Source organism: Typopeltis vanoorti, chromosome 18 (genome assembly GCF_054136105.1).
Source record: "Typopeltis vanoorti isolate ZY-2024b chromosome 18, IOZ_Tvanoo_1.0, whole genome shotgun sequence".
Classification (NCBI taxonomy): domain Eukaryota; kingdom Metazoa; phylum Arthropoda; class Arachnida; order Uropygi; family Thelyphonidae; genus Typopeltis; species Typopeltis vanoorti.
In genome coordinates this window covers 61,042,628-61,057,254 of record NC_143566.1, presented here as the reverse complement: position 1 = coordinate 61,057,254, position 14,627 = coordinate 61,042,628, and the positions used below count along the sequence as shown (strand labels likewise).

At 33.3% G+C, this 14,627-nt stretch overlaps 1 protein-coding gene across 3 annotated transcripts in view; it reads right to left on the bottom strand.

Moving 5' to 3' along the window:
- LOC150096712 (multiple PDZ domain protein-like) overlaps positions 1-14,627 on the bottom strand; it is a 1,501,001-nt gene that overhangs the window by 921,032 nt on the left and 565,342 nt on the right. For all 3 annotated transcript variants that reach the window (XM_090408593.1, XM_090408594.1, XM_090408595.1), the window contains 2 exons: positions 9,474-9,553; positions 8,775-8,948 (listed from right to left, as the gene is read on the bottom strand). In XM_090408593.1, the coding sequence (XP_090264719.1) occupies positions 8,775-8,948; positions 9,474-9,553 (254 nt within the window). The remainder of the gene's footprint in view (positions 1-8,774; positions 8,949-9,473; positions 9,554-14,627) is intronic.

The window sequence follows — 14,627 nt, the reverse complement described above, 5'->3', positions numbered from 1 at the left end:
ACTGGTATTAAGATCAATGGTAGCATTTCTCTTATTCCAGTAATGAATGTACTGTTATCTTTATATAGTTTCTTGAGGACACTGAATTGGCAAGAAGATTGCTTTCCTTTCTTACAGCATAACAATCATATACACAACACCTTATCTAATGGCTACAGTTCCCACAGTATCAAAATCCTTCCCCCAGTCCTCAACTTTCTCTTCTGAAAGATTTTAGTAATGCCACAATCATTCTGTATGTCCGAGGCATTTCAGAAAAAATAGCCAGAATCTTAAAAAAATAAAATTGCTGCATGGCTTTCAAGCCTCACCAAAGATTGCTACCCTCATATGTTTTACTAAAGATCATCCAACACCTCTCTCTGTGCCTGGAGTATATAAAGCATGTTCCTGCAAGTTTGCCTACTATGGACAGACAGGAAGATCAGCCAACATCTGCCTGGAAGAACACAAAAAAAAATACATCTGCAGGCTTTGACTATGGTCAGTTGGGCCTTGCAGACCATGTTTTAGATATAGTTCATAGAATCAATTGGTAAAAAAACCACCATGTTCCATTGCAATATATTTAGAAGCGAGACTGTTTTGGGAATCTGCAGCTGCTCTTAAAAATCAACCTAATCTAAATAAATGTGGTTGCATGAAACTTTCCAAAATATGGGAAACACTAATACTTTGAAATCCTAGTTTACATTCTAGGTCACCAACAAGTACCCACAGAATGTGCACCACCTGCTTTTAAGTCTCAGTCTTTTGCCCACGTGTTTCACTTAGTTTTATGTTGCCTTTGTGTGTGTGTGTGTGTGTGTGTGTTACAAGTCTCATACTGTAATCCCTGATGTTTCAGTGACCGAGATGAATTACTGGAAGAATTAAATAACATTTTTAATCCTTTCTTATTGCTGTTTCACTCCACTGAGCATCTAACACAAGTTTCTCCCAGCACGTAAGACTTAACACATGAATCATTTAAGATCCTGGTGGCATAATTTATTTTGGCAAAATTAGATATTTCAGCATTACTAGATAAATCATGAAGAAATGTCTACTTGTTTTCTGCAACTTTAAAAAATTACTACAGCAATAACAAAAAAAAAAAATGACTGAGAGGTATAACTGGAGAGTTCAGTGAAGAAAAGCCTGCTTTCTTTTCATGATGAAATCATTGGGAAATAGACCAAGGTATGTCTTGGATTTCAAAATAGACCGATAGAATTCAATATAGGAATGCTAATGATTACAATGTGTAAATGTTAAAGGACAGTTTTCAAAGAACCAGGTAGAAGGGGCAGAGTACCCGAGGAATAAGTCTTACAGGCCTTTTTTGTTAACATACTCGATAAATGATAAGTTCAAATATTAAGAATAAAACTCTCTCTCTCTCATGATTTGAAGTTGAGCAGAGCACTCCATGGATCAGATGACGTAAGGGTTTTTTTTTTTTTTTTTTTTTTTTTTACAGGATGACATTCAAAGATTAGACCGCTGGAAATGTAAATGAAGTTTAAAACTTAATGTGAACAGATGTAAGTATAATTCATTAAGAGTCAAATTTCGAAATTGGAGTAACAACATGTTCTTGTTGATATCTATGTATTAACATTCAATGCATCTTGGTATTGAAGATCTTTTTTATTAATCCATTTAATGATGTTAAATTGTTTGATTAAATCCTTAACAGATATGATTTGATTTTTTTTTTTTAAACCAATATAACAATTGTTTAGAATGAAACTCATTATATTAATGCTCTACTCACTGCAGTTTCAGTTAGTATCTAATATTTCTGGCACACATTAACTGCAGTATTGGAGGTAGTAAACATGATGCCCATTGTCATCATATTTATTTAACCTGTATACCTAAAAGTAGTAGTAAATGAAGCACTACACATCTGAGAAGGCATAACTGTAAATGGAAGAAATATAACACACTTAAAATATGCTGATGACATATTTATCACTAAAGATAGCCAAGAAAAATTAGAAAATATTCTGACCAAACTGCATCAAACAAGTAAAAAATATGATATGAAAATCAATTTTAGTAAAACATAAAACTAAGAGTAATAGGAAGAAAAAGGAAACAATCTAAATGAAAATAGGAAACAGTTATATAGAAATAAAAAAATTCAATTACCCAGGCTCAGTGATCACTGAAGATCTTGATTATTTTGAAACCATAAAGTATAGAATCAATAATGGATGGATAACAGTGGGTAGACTAGAAAAAATATGGAACGATAAAAGATTAAGTAAATAACTCAAACTAAAGATACATAAAACAATGATAATTACCACAATATTTTATAGCTCAGAATGCTGGATCCTAAAGGATAAACTCAATGATTTTGAGATGAAATGCCTAAGAAAACAATAATTACAACACTAAACAAAAAGAAGCAACTAAGCTGGTTTTGGAAATGTTTTATTATTTAACATATTTACCAAACATATTATTTAAATTGCAGAATTGATGGACATTTCAGAAGAGGAAAAACCAAGAAAAAGATGGATCATCAACATGAAAGGAAACACCCATTTAAACTCCATAACAGAGCTATGCAAAAAGACAGCAGACAGAAAGAAATGGCAAAAATTTCTTTTTTGAGGAACTTAACCTGCCATGAGCAGAAGAGGAAGAAGATAAGCTATGAACTGAATAAATGCCAACCTATATAGCATGGGTGATGCCAACCTATGTGACTTAGATCTCCATTTAGAGTAATTAACTGGATATGTAAAAGGTTTTCCTGCTGGGTTCCAAATATATTATACTTGAGACAAGAAATTGTTATTGTTGTCAATGGAGGCTGTTGATTTCACACCAATTGCCTTAGAATCTCATCATGCAAAAACATTTATGGGAAGTGCCAGTACCCAGACCAGTTTCAATCTTTATTAAGGCTGTCATGAGTGCAAGCCAGACCCATGAAGATACAAGGTTAAATCAATGAAGAAGGTATATATTTTCTATATACAAGTAGCAAAATGATGTATCGCTATATTATTACACACTTCAGATCAGAGACAGTTGCAAAGTATAATACACTTTGTAATCCAGTGATAAAACTTTTTCAGTACCTTAAAATCAACTGCTTTATTATACAATGAAACCTGTGGAAAATTCATGACTAAGCAAACACACATAATAACCACAGTAATAAGTCATAAAATCATCTGCATTCTTCATATGCATAATAGGAATACCTGCCACTCATTTCTTCTCAGTCTTAAAAAATCCCCCTCACTCTACAGTTTACAACACTATTAGACCACTTTTGGCCTCTCTACTTTCATATATTAATCTGTAAAATACTGTAACCAATAAATATCATATTACCTGACTTCAGATGTTTACCAAGCTCAGCAATCTGCATTCTCTCAAAGTGTCCTCAATAACCAAAATTCTAGCAATCCACGCATGTGGGTAACCAAATATGCACAAAGTCAAGTTTCTGATTAAAGCCTCATGATAAAACAGTACCAACCCTCTCTATTTTTTTTTTTTTTTAAATCATCCTCCACATTACAGCAATGATGCACTGTGATTTTACCAATTTTTGCAATTGAAAACTGGACACAGGATCTGTCAATAATAGTCTTTTCTGACTACTACCTGCAGATCCCGTATCATTTATTCTTGGAACGAGAGTTACCAGTAAATACAGTATATATGGATTAAACAAACACAACAAAAAAAACTGTTAGGTTACCAATCCAAATTTTAAAATCCATTATATTCTGGAAACTTACGAATCTCAATAGGTTTCCATTTGTGTGCACGGGTGCATGCGTGCATGGTCAGTATTGTTAACCATTCTAAAATATATAACACATTCTTTTAAGCTACCACTATCAGTAATGTAGATTTAATCTTTCTCCAAGTTTTATACAGCTTTCTTAGAAACAATGATGCCACTTAAATTATATTTCATAAAATATAACATTCTTTATTCTCCCAACAACAAATTGAGTTTTAATATCATTGTGGCATGGATGTTTCTGAAAGTCTTTAGGTGGCAGATGATCTTCAGTGACAGTATAAGACAATTAGCTTCCAAGTGAATAATGAGAAAAAATAAATCATCCCTTCAATTTGCATCTACCATTAGCAAAATAGAATCAATTAAACTTGAACATCCAAAAAATAAAAAATAAATAAATAAATAAAATAAAATAAGAAATCCTCCCTTTCTAGAGATTAACTATGAGTATCTTGATTCCTTTCATAGCACCGTTTCATTTTCTTTTTGGAATGGAAACAAATTTAGGAGATATACAATAATTAGCAATTCAACGGCAGTAATTTTTCCAAGACAACTTCATCTATCTTAGAAATAGATAGTTATTTCGACTAACCTGAAATAACTACCTCCAAGATCTCTTCATTTTTCTGCTTCTCTATCAGAGCCAACTTTGCTTTACAACTCCATATGCCTTACAACAATAGCAAATATTTAGAAGGGAAAAAAAGTTAGAGAACGAGTTCAATCAAATATGTTTTAACCAAACACCAATAAATTTATATTTTCTCTAAGCAATGAACGGTTCTGAGAGCGAGGTGAAAATTCGTCATACTGCTTTAGTTCTGCATTATTTACATGATCCAATCCAATCCAAATACTCCGTAGCGCAATTGGAAGAACAACGGTACATTGCACCCTTCGATTGGAATAGGCCTAAGTTCGATTCTCGTCACGACGGGAGGAATCTTTATCTGGACGATTTCAATCGAAGGTGAGTTAGCCGATCTCATATGGAGGTAGCAGGGTTTTTTCTCCCAGAAACTCTGGTTTTTCATCCTGCATACAGACAAATCGGCTCTTCAGAATACATGCAATTTACAGACAAAAAAATACTAGTTGTGGTAGTGGTGGAGGTGGGCGCTAGATGGCGTTGATGGAGATGATTCGTAGCAGAGGTTCGGTGTAGTGGTTGAGACAGTTGTAGGTGTCCTCCGGCGATGAGTCTTCGGACTCCTTGGAGGTGTCATGAATAATAATAATAATAAACAAGCTGCTTATTTATCAGTCCATCTACTATGGAGTAAGCTAACCTGTCTAGTTAGCTTACTCCATAGCATACCCACTCTCCAATTAAAATTTAGCTCAAATCCGATCAGGAAAGTTTACGACTTTCTTTTAGTGGGAGATGAATGTCGGTGTCCCACTTACTGGAGACGTGAACTGGCTTGAAATAGTCCTCCGTTTGGTTTTTCTAATAGTTTTCTTGGTTTATGCAAAATATAATTAAATACAAACTCTTAACTCATTCATGGCACTGATGTGCTATATATTTACAACTTTTGTATGAGTCAGAAATGCTTTTTGCACATATTCTCTGAAATTGTGCATTTTATATATATATATATATATATATATATATATATATAGCAACTTCATAGTGCAATCAGAAAAAATGATATCTTTGGATAAAAACACTTGAATGAGAGGAACTTTTATTGTACTGAAGGCATCAACTAAAGGTAAATGAGTTGATGTCTCAGAGAAGTGGCATTTTTTTAATCCAGTAGAGCAGTGCTTCCCAAACTTATGGATGTAAAGGCCCCTTTGGAAAAATTAAAATATTTCACAGCCCCATTAAAAAAAAAAAAAAAAAAAAACTTATTCAAACATATATTATTATAATATTTATTGTATTTATATTCAATACAAAACATACGCAGCGAATATTGCAAAAATCAAATGCAAATATTACATTTGCTCATACACGTTTGCAAATCAAGTTCATATTCTTTACTGGAGATAAAAAATTATTCACTTTTTCAAATATATCTTTTTCTTTCATTGTATCGGAAAGATTTCTGCAAAATAGTAGATCTTCACGAATTTGAAAATTATAGAGGTATTAACAAAAACCATGAAATTAGCGTCATTTGCAATTTCGTGGGTTTTTTTTAGCGTCATTTGCAAGTTCATCCGTAGATTGATCAAGTTGAATGGCAAATGTATTACTTTGTTTGATTCATGAAATTAATGTAGACATGATATCATCGACAATGCAATCTATTCTTTTAATTGTGTTATTAGACACAGGAATTTTTTTTTAAAGGTTCTGATATTTCGGAACCATGGATAGTTTGAAAATTTTTATTGCTGCTGGTAAGACGAGGTCTTCACAAACTGTAAGAGGTTTCTTTGTTTTTGCAATTAACAAAGCAATTTCAAAAGATACTTCTACTAATTTAGTGTGTTGTGAAAAACATTTTGTCCTTTTAATTCTTCAGCCTTTCTTTGAAAAAACTGAATTGTCTAACTCTTATATTCTACACGAACAGTATCTAAATGGCGACAAAGTTTTCCGGGTCACATGCAATCATTTGATAACTGTTTCCAGCAGATTACACACACATAGGTTTGTTTGGTTTGTATGTTCTTTTTTTTTTCAGATTTCGAGATCCAAAAAAAAAGAACATTTAGGAGATGATAATAAGAACAGAACAGACAACTCAGGCCTAGCCCATCATTTCGTGATTACTAACCATACCACTGATTGGGATAGCAGCTCCATGCCTTACCTAGAAGAAGATTTCCGTTGTAGAAATTTCAAAGAAGCCATTGTAGTCCTCTGTTCTGGAGAAAATCTTAACAGAAACCAGGGAATGATAATAGCTGACATATGGAAAACTTTAATAAAATCACTTAGTCTGCCAGAGTTTAATTTTGCTCAAAACCACAGAATGTGCTCTCATAACAGTGACTAACACAGCACGCTCAATGCGTGTAATGTTACATGTTCTGTTTTAATGTTTAATTTATACGATAGTGTTACTCCATTTTCTCTGTACTAGCCACTTTGAGTTTTCTCTTACCGTTATAAGCCCTGAAGAAGCCAGACAGCCTAGTCGGCAAAACTTGTTGGTATTAGATGTTTATAAATCATGGTCAATTAAAGATCAATATGTATTTCTATTTAGTTATATAGTTACTAACAAACCACAGTACTGAACTGCCAAAAAGCAACCCTGAATGAGCATATTTATCTGTTTAAAGCAGTCAACCAATGTTTAAAACCAACAAGTAAATGTACAAGTATTTGATATTAATATTACTGTTGAAAGTTTTTTTCTCGTTATGAATTAAATATGCCAAGAAATTATATTCTTGTCTATTTCTTTATCCAAGTGTAAGCAAATAAAATTTGCATGTGAAGCATCTTCATAACTAGGCCTCTTGTAGATAGAGGCTAATGATTTCACCTTAATTGCCTTACTATCCTATAATGCCAAGCACACATCCTTTTGGGTGTGTATAATGCTATGCATTATACGCACCCAATGACAGTTCAGAATTGGCATTCCATTTCCAACACGCATCACAACATTGAATGGGATAGAAGTTCTATGCCATACATAGAAGATGACTACAGCTCCCAAACATAAAAGAAGCTACAGTGGTAATCTGCTCACAAGGTACCCTGAACAGAAACCAAGGGAATGATCTTATGTGACATTTGGAAATCACTTATGAGATCTCTCTCCATACATCAGAGTTTAATTTCGCAGCTAATTATAGGGTGCACCTGCTGAACAATGACTGACCATGTGCTAGCATTGGAGCTCCACGTATTAATATTGTGTAATGGTTCCAATGCATTCGGCATAAATTTTTCAGTTATGTACTGATTCATAATCAAAGTTTATTGTTTTAAGTTTATATTTGTGTGTTCATCAAACCCAGAAGAAGCCACTAGTTAGCGTGGCAAAACTAGTAGGTTACTAGTTGTATCAAATTCTGACCAATAAAACACAATTTCAGTTATCTTATTTAATGCTATGCATTATGGGATGGGATCTGTGGATCTGATTACTATTGATGAAACCTCAATAAAGATAGAAACATTTCCAGATTGTAGCCCTTTCCATAATCTCTAGCACTCAAAAGGATGTATACTTTGCATTATGGGATATTAAAACAATTAATGTGAAGCCATTAGCTTCTATATGCAATTACCCTAGTTGTGAAGATACTTCATGTGCAAATCCTGTTTGTTTACACACCTTGGATGAAGGATTAAACAAGAATATAATTTCTTGAAATCTTTAAATTTCATTTATAACCAAGTGAGAAAACTTTCAACAACTAGCTCGAATGCAAAATATTTGATTAATAAGGTGTTACACCTTTTCACTACTTGTATACGGGAAATATGACTTCTGCATTATTTCAACTTGGTATCTCTTCTGGGTCTAGCTCCCACTGATGTGAATTTTAATGGATGTGGGCTGCTGAAGTGGTCTTGATTACTGCATTCAATTAGATACTTGCTTATGGTATAGCTTCTACTGACATAACCTTTGTGGCCCTTCAGTGGATGCTTTCCCCTAGGAGAGTAGCAGTTCTTTTCAATGATGTGGTTTACCTGTTGCCGAGTATCACTCAAAGATACTCCATGATATCTTTGAGTGATCAAGAAGAAATGCGTTAAAGTCATTCTTCAGGTCATTCATACTTTGCTTTTTGAGTGATTTGAGGGATCACAGTTTTTGTAACTGACCCTTTACTTGTACAAACATTGAAACCAGTCTGGGTTGTGGCCCTTCCCATAATGCATAGCATTATACAACCTGAAAGGACATGTGCTTTGCATTATAAGAGAATGTGAAGTCATTAGCCTCTATAAGTTGCCGTTGCCTAGTTGTGAAGATACTTCAAGTGCAAATTTTGTTTACTTACACCTGGATAAAGGATTAAACAGAACATAATTTCTTGGCATCTTTGATATTAATATTAAATCATAAAATACACTTACTTCAAGTAGTTCATCTCCACTTTGCAACTTGCCATTCATCCCTACAGGTCCATCATTGAGTATGGATCTTATATAATGATGAGGCCTAACTTCCTTACCATCTTCAACATCAACAGTTCCCTCTAGGCTAATGCCTAAACCTCCACCTTCTTTAAATTTTGAAAGCTGAGCTACCTATTTAAAATATTAAATATAGAAATAATAAAGTACCATTTCCTTTGGGTTCAATTTAATTTAAAATTAAATTTCAGGAGGAGGAGGAGGGGGGGGGGATATCTATGTGTATATAAAAACATTGTTTGCTTCTTTCATATCTTACTAAATTTTAGTCAAATCACACAGAAATCTACTTTTCTTAATGAAAGCTAGAAACAATCGTAAGATGGATTAAAAAAATTGATAAGCAGCAGCTGCTAATAATATGAACAAGTTCCTAATGTGTAATGCAAGTTTCAGTGAAACAGAGAGGCAACAATGGATCATAATACACAATGTCCCTTTCTATATGGATTTTGTTTATGATTCATTTGTGGTTTTGTTAAAAAAACAAAACAAATGAAAGACATGGATTAAGAAAAATAATGGCATCTGTTGTTGAATGAAATTCCACAGACAATGTTTATTTTGCATAACTATTAATTCTAGTTGAATAATAATATTCACGAATTATTATTCAAGTATAAAAAAAGTTATTCTTACCACAATTTGAAAGTCAGGACCCATGAGTTTGCTCCATTTTTCAATAATTGCAGTCTCTACTTGACTATTCAATGGTTTTGCTAGAAAAGAATTTTAAAAAATAATGAATGAATGAAAGATTCCAAAAATATTTTAATATGGAAACAAACGTATTTTTTATTAATTTAAGCATCAATGGGCTTAAAGCAAAAACCTGTGCTATTAGCTATTATTTTTAGAGGATTATTTTTGATTTATATTATACAGCAATTATTGTATTATGGCTAAAAAGTAATATACTCCTAGCCCTTACCCAAAATAAAGCTCAGTGATGGATCAAACAAAAATCAAAACAAGTGACCTGGTTTTAACAAAAATACTGGCATAAAAAAAAAAAAAAAAAAACTGATACAATGAAGTATAATATTCCCTTGTTTGCAGAGGGCAAACACTTGATGGATATAAGAAAGTTAGAGCAACTTACAGTGAAGCAACTACATATGAAAGCAATGATCAACGTAATATTATGTGTAGACATGGGTTTGATTAGGCAAATCTATTAGTGTTATATAAATTGTGACAAGGAAAATGTTTGTTGAAAATCTTTCTTCAAACAAAGATATAATAATGGCATTAAGAAAAAAATAATCCTTTAAAAATAAGTTGTACTGCAATGTTTGCAGTATAACTATCTGGCTTTGTATACATTAAATGACTGTTTTTGTTCACTGGTTAAAACATTAAATTTTCTGAACAAACTTCAGTTTGCTTGTAGTTTGATTTGGACAAGAATGTAAACATCTTGTCAGTTGTAATAATTCTTTAATGCTAGTTTAAAAAACAGATGCAATTTCTATGCCCTTCATAAATGTATTTACTTTTGCATCTTAATATCTATTTTTATTATTACTTTTTTCTACATTAAAAAAGGCACATTTAAGAATATCCGTATATATAATGCAGATAAATATATTTGGATTTTTTTCATATTAACTCAAATAATTCATTAAATATCATACACAAGACTGATGAAACATTAATCAGAACCTATATTTACACTTAAGATAATTAGAAATTAGACATTAGAACTTTTATGAAATTGGTTTAATTTTAATAGATATTCTGTAGTAAGAATACAGTAAGAATACAGAATATAAATATAAGGAAAGGAAGGTGGCAAAATGTTCTAGAAGTTATTGAAAAGCTTAGAATCGAGGAAAGAATACAGTAAAAGTAATCAAAGATGATAAAGGCACATGGAAAGAAATTAAGTTAAGGATATTCTAGATGTCTAAAGTAATTACTGTGAAAGACTTAAATGAAACAAGCAGTGACAGAACAGTATACAAAATATTCAAATATCCAAAGTTAACAAAAGTGTGAAACGTGGAAAGGCAGCTGGAGTGTTTCTTTTTTAATGTGATCCCCACTCAAGAAAGGTTGTAAGCCTATAGTACATAGTACTGTGAGCGGGCTGGATTTTTCTGTATTCTATTATTATTATTTTCTTTTTATTATTTTTATTTCTTTTTTTTTTTTTATTTTATTTTATTTTATTTTTTTTTTTACATACTCCAAAAACCCTGCTCTAGAGACCAAACAACATGGAAAAAATTTTCCAAGGCACCTTAGGCTTTCAGTAAGCAGGAGATGATATTCGATCAGAAATGCTCAAAATATGGAATATAAAATTTTTACACTATCTACACTGCATAATTCAGAGGGCATGGTCAGAAGGTCAAATTCCAGATGATTATAATTCTAGGTAGGGTTTATGCAAACATACTTGAGAAGAGGCTGAGGAAAATTGCAGAAGAGAAACTTCAACAAGCTGGGTTCCAACCAAAAAGAGGTTGTCAAGATCAGATTTTCATCTTACAAATAGAGATGAGAAATCATGGGAATATAACAAGAATCTATATTTAAGGTTTCGTAGATCCGGAAGAGGCATAATAAAGCATCTGAGAAAAGCTTTTGAAAACAATATAACTCTATGGATTAAACTGAACATTATATAAAGCAATACATAACCTACATTTTCAGTTGTTAGTTCTAAGCAGTTAGAACTGAAGAAAATAAGAAAGTCATTTAATGCAAAATCAGGTGCAAGACAAGGGGTGCACACAATCCCCCATCTTGTTCATCATCTACAAGAGTGGTCTGAAAAGTTCTTGGCCTAACAATGAAAAAACTAATTTATAATTTCAAAATTCTTTTTATATTTCAACATAATCTCCCTTAAGAGTAATACATTTATTTCAGAGATGCTCCAGCGCCATTATCCCATCCCTGTAGTGGTTCTCAATAAGATCTGCAAAATAAACCTCTACAACTGCAATCAGCTCTTCATTTGAAGAAAAACACCGACCAGTGAGGAAGTCTAGCTGATCCTATAGGTAGTGCAAGACCAAGGCAACTCGTGGTAAAGGTGGCATAAGCTCTGATCACTAATCTTAATATTTACCCTTAATGCCAAAGGAAGATATTTAGTTTTGGGAATAGACAGAAGTCAGAGGGAGCCAAATCTGGGGAATAGGGTGGATGTTCCAACAATTCATAGTGCAGATCTCTTAATTTTCCCATTGCCAAAACACCTTTGTGGGCAGGTGCATTGTTCTGATGAAAGATGATTTTTTTTCTTCTGCAAACCGTGTCTTTTCTCACGAATTTTTTCATCTAGTCTGGTAAAAAGATTGGGATAATATTCCCAAGTTATTGTTTTTACCATTTTCAAGATAATTAATAAACAAAATGCCTTTAGTATCCCAAAACACTGATGCCATGAACTTTCCTGCTGATGGAACCGACTTTGTCTTCTTTGGCACTGAACAACTGACTTCTGTCCACGGTTTTGACTGCTCTTTGGATTCTGGTGTGTAATGGTGAATCCAAGTCTTCTCCATAGTAATAAATCGACACACAAAATCAGTTTTATTCTTGTTAAAATGCTCCAAGCACTGTTCAGAGATTTTCGTGCGAGTGCATTTTTGATCTGCTGTGAGCAAGCTTGGCACCCATCTTGCGCAAAGCTTTTTCATTTGCAATTCTTCATGCAAAATATATCTTACACGTTCTTTTGAAATGCCTATAGTCTCAGCAATTTCACACACTTTGACTTGCTGGTCATCCAATAACATATCATGCACTTGATCAATGATTTCTTGTGTTGCTCCACTTTTTTTGGACGTCCTTCACGTCGATCATCTTCAAGGCTGGTACGGCCATGTTTATACTCGGTAGTCCATTTCTTAATTTTCAAAGATGAAGGAGAAGAGTGCCCATAAACCTTTATGAACTTCGAATGAATTTCTTTTTACAAAGAATTTTATAACCGTATGATACTCAATTTTTATCCATTTCAAGGGATACAGACAACACTTTTGCTTCAGACAGCTGTATAAAACAACTACTTGATAGAATGACTTGCAATTTCACATGGATGCTTATGACAGATGTACCAACTTAGGAAAAAAATCTTGCCGATAGTGTTGCCATCTATGGTCGAGAACTTTTCAGACCACCTTAGTATGTGGAACACGTTATGGAAAAAATGCCAGCATCTTTTATTCCCCCAAGGGAGTAGGTAAGGCCATTTTGGCTCTAACTTTTAGAGTCTCAGGGGTAGTTATAAATAGCATCCAGTGAAGAGATGGCGGACAAGTGGTGCTCACGCATGATATATTATGCTAAGGACTAAACACAATATATCATTGCCCAAAATATTTTGGATTCTATGGTCCATTTTCTGAAGTTTATAATATGAAAAATCTAAGTTCCCAGGAACAAAAAAAAAAAAAAAAAAAAAAAACTTATCCATGTGGGAGATTGACTAACTCGAGTACCAGTTGAAGAAAGGCTTAAAAAGGTTCCTCTAGTCAGGAACTAGAAGTGAACAAAAATGGTCTCTCTTCAATGGTCGACTACACAGGCCAACTACCACATTATGAAAGAAAGTGGCATTAAACCTGACATTACAGATATCAAACTTAGCTCTTTGGTTTATGTAGATGATACTGGACTACTAAACACATCCAGTGCAAGTCCCCAGGATTCTCTGAATAACAGCTGAACAAAGGCAAAACTATGAAAATAGGCAGGAACATAGAAAACCACAGCTACAATTTCAATTTAGAACCTAGAGCGAATAAAATATTTCGTCTATTTAGGCAGAGTTTTTAGTTAAGATGAAACTAATCAAATAAGGAAACAGACAACAGAATAAGCATAGCTGTTATGGTGGGGAACAGGCGAATAAATTTATATGGAATAAGAAAGAAATTAGTCAAAACACTCAACTAACAGTATACAAGACAGCAGAATTCCTTTTCAAAGGATTCAAGCATTTAAATCTGTTTTAAGTTATGAATCTGAGAGTTGGGTTAGAAATAAAGCACTTGTTCAAAGAATGGAGACCAAAGATATGAAGTTTCTGAGAAAAAGTACATGTCAAAATTGATGGCATCAATAGCAGAATCGCATTAAAAATGAAGATATTAGAAAGGAATCTGATGTTGCTAACATTCCAGAATGCATGAGCAGGGCTAATCTAAGGATGGTATGTTCACTTAAGCAAAATGGAAGAGAAAAGGTTAACAAAACAGGTGTTTGATGCCAAGATGACAGGAAAAAGACCCAGAGGAAGACTAAGATCTAGGCAGATTGATTCAGTCAGAAGTACAATAGAAAACCAAAATGCTAAATACAACATTGGAGTGCTGACAAATAATAGACTACTTTATAGAAAAGTAGTAACAGATTATTAACAATGTAAACTTAATCACATAGTACTGTCAAGTATGCACATCCCCTGAAGAGTACACATCAGGAAATTGATGATGCCGTACACACAAGACTATAAACACCTCCCACCAAACCACAGTGTCTGTGGTGCACAGTTAAAGCTATGGCAACTCAAGTCTAGAGAAGCCATGTAGTCCAAACTACACCCTCGCTGATCCAGACTCAAACTTAATAACAGGAAAGCACAAAGCTCAGACTGGATTTCTAACAAAATCAAACACCTACAGCATAAAGCCATAATGTACACTGTTGCTATTATTAGTGCAATATTAAGATATCACCACTTCCCAGAACAATGGAAAGTAGCTGACGTAATCTTAATCACAAAACTAGGAAAAGCATAACAATCAGTCTGCTCTACTGCCTAAGGAAAAT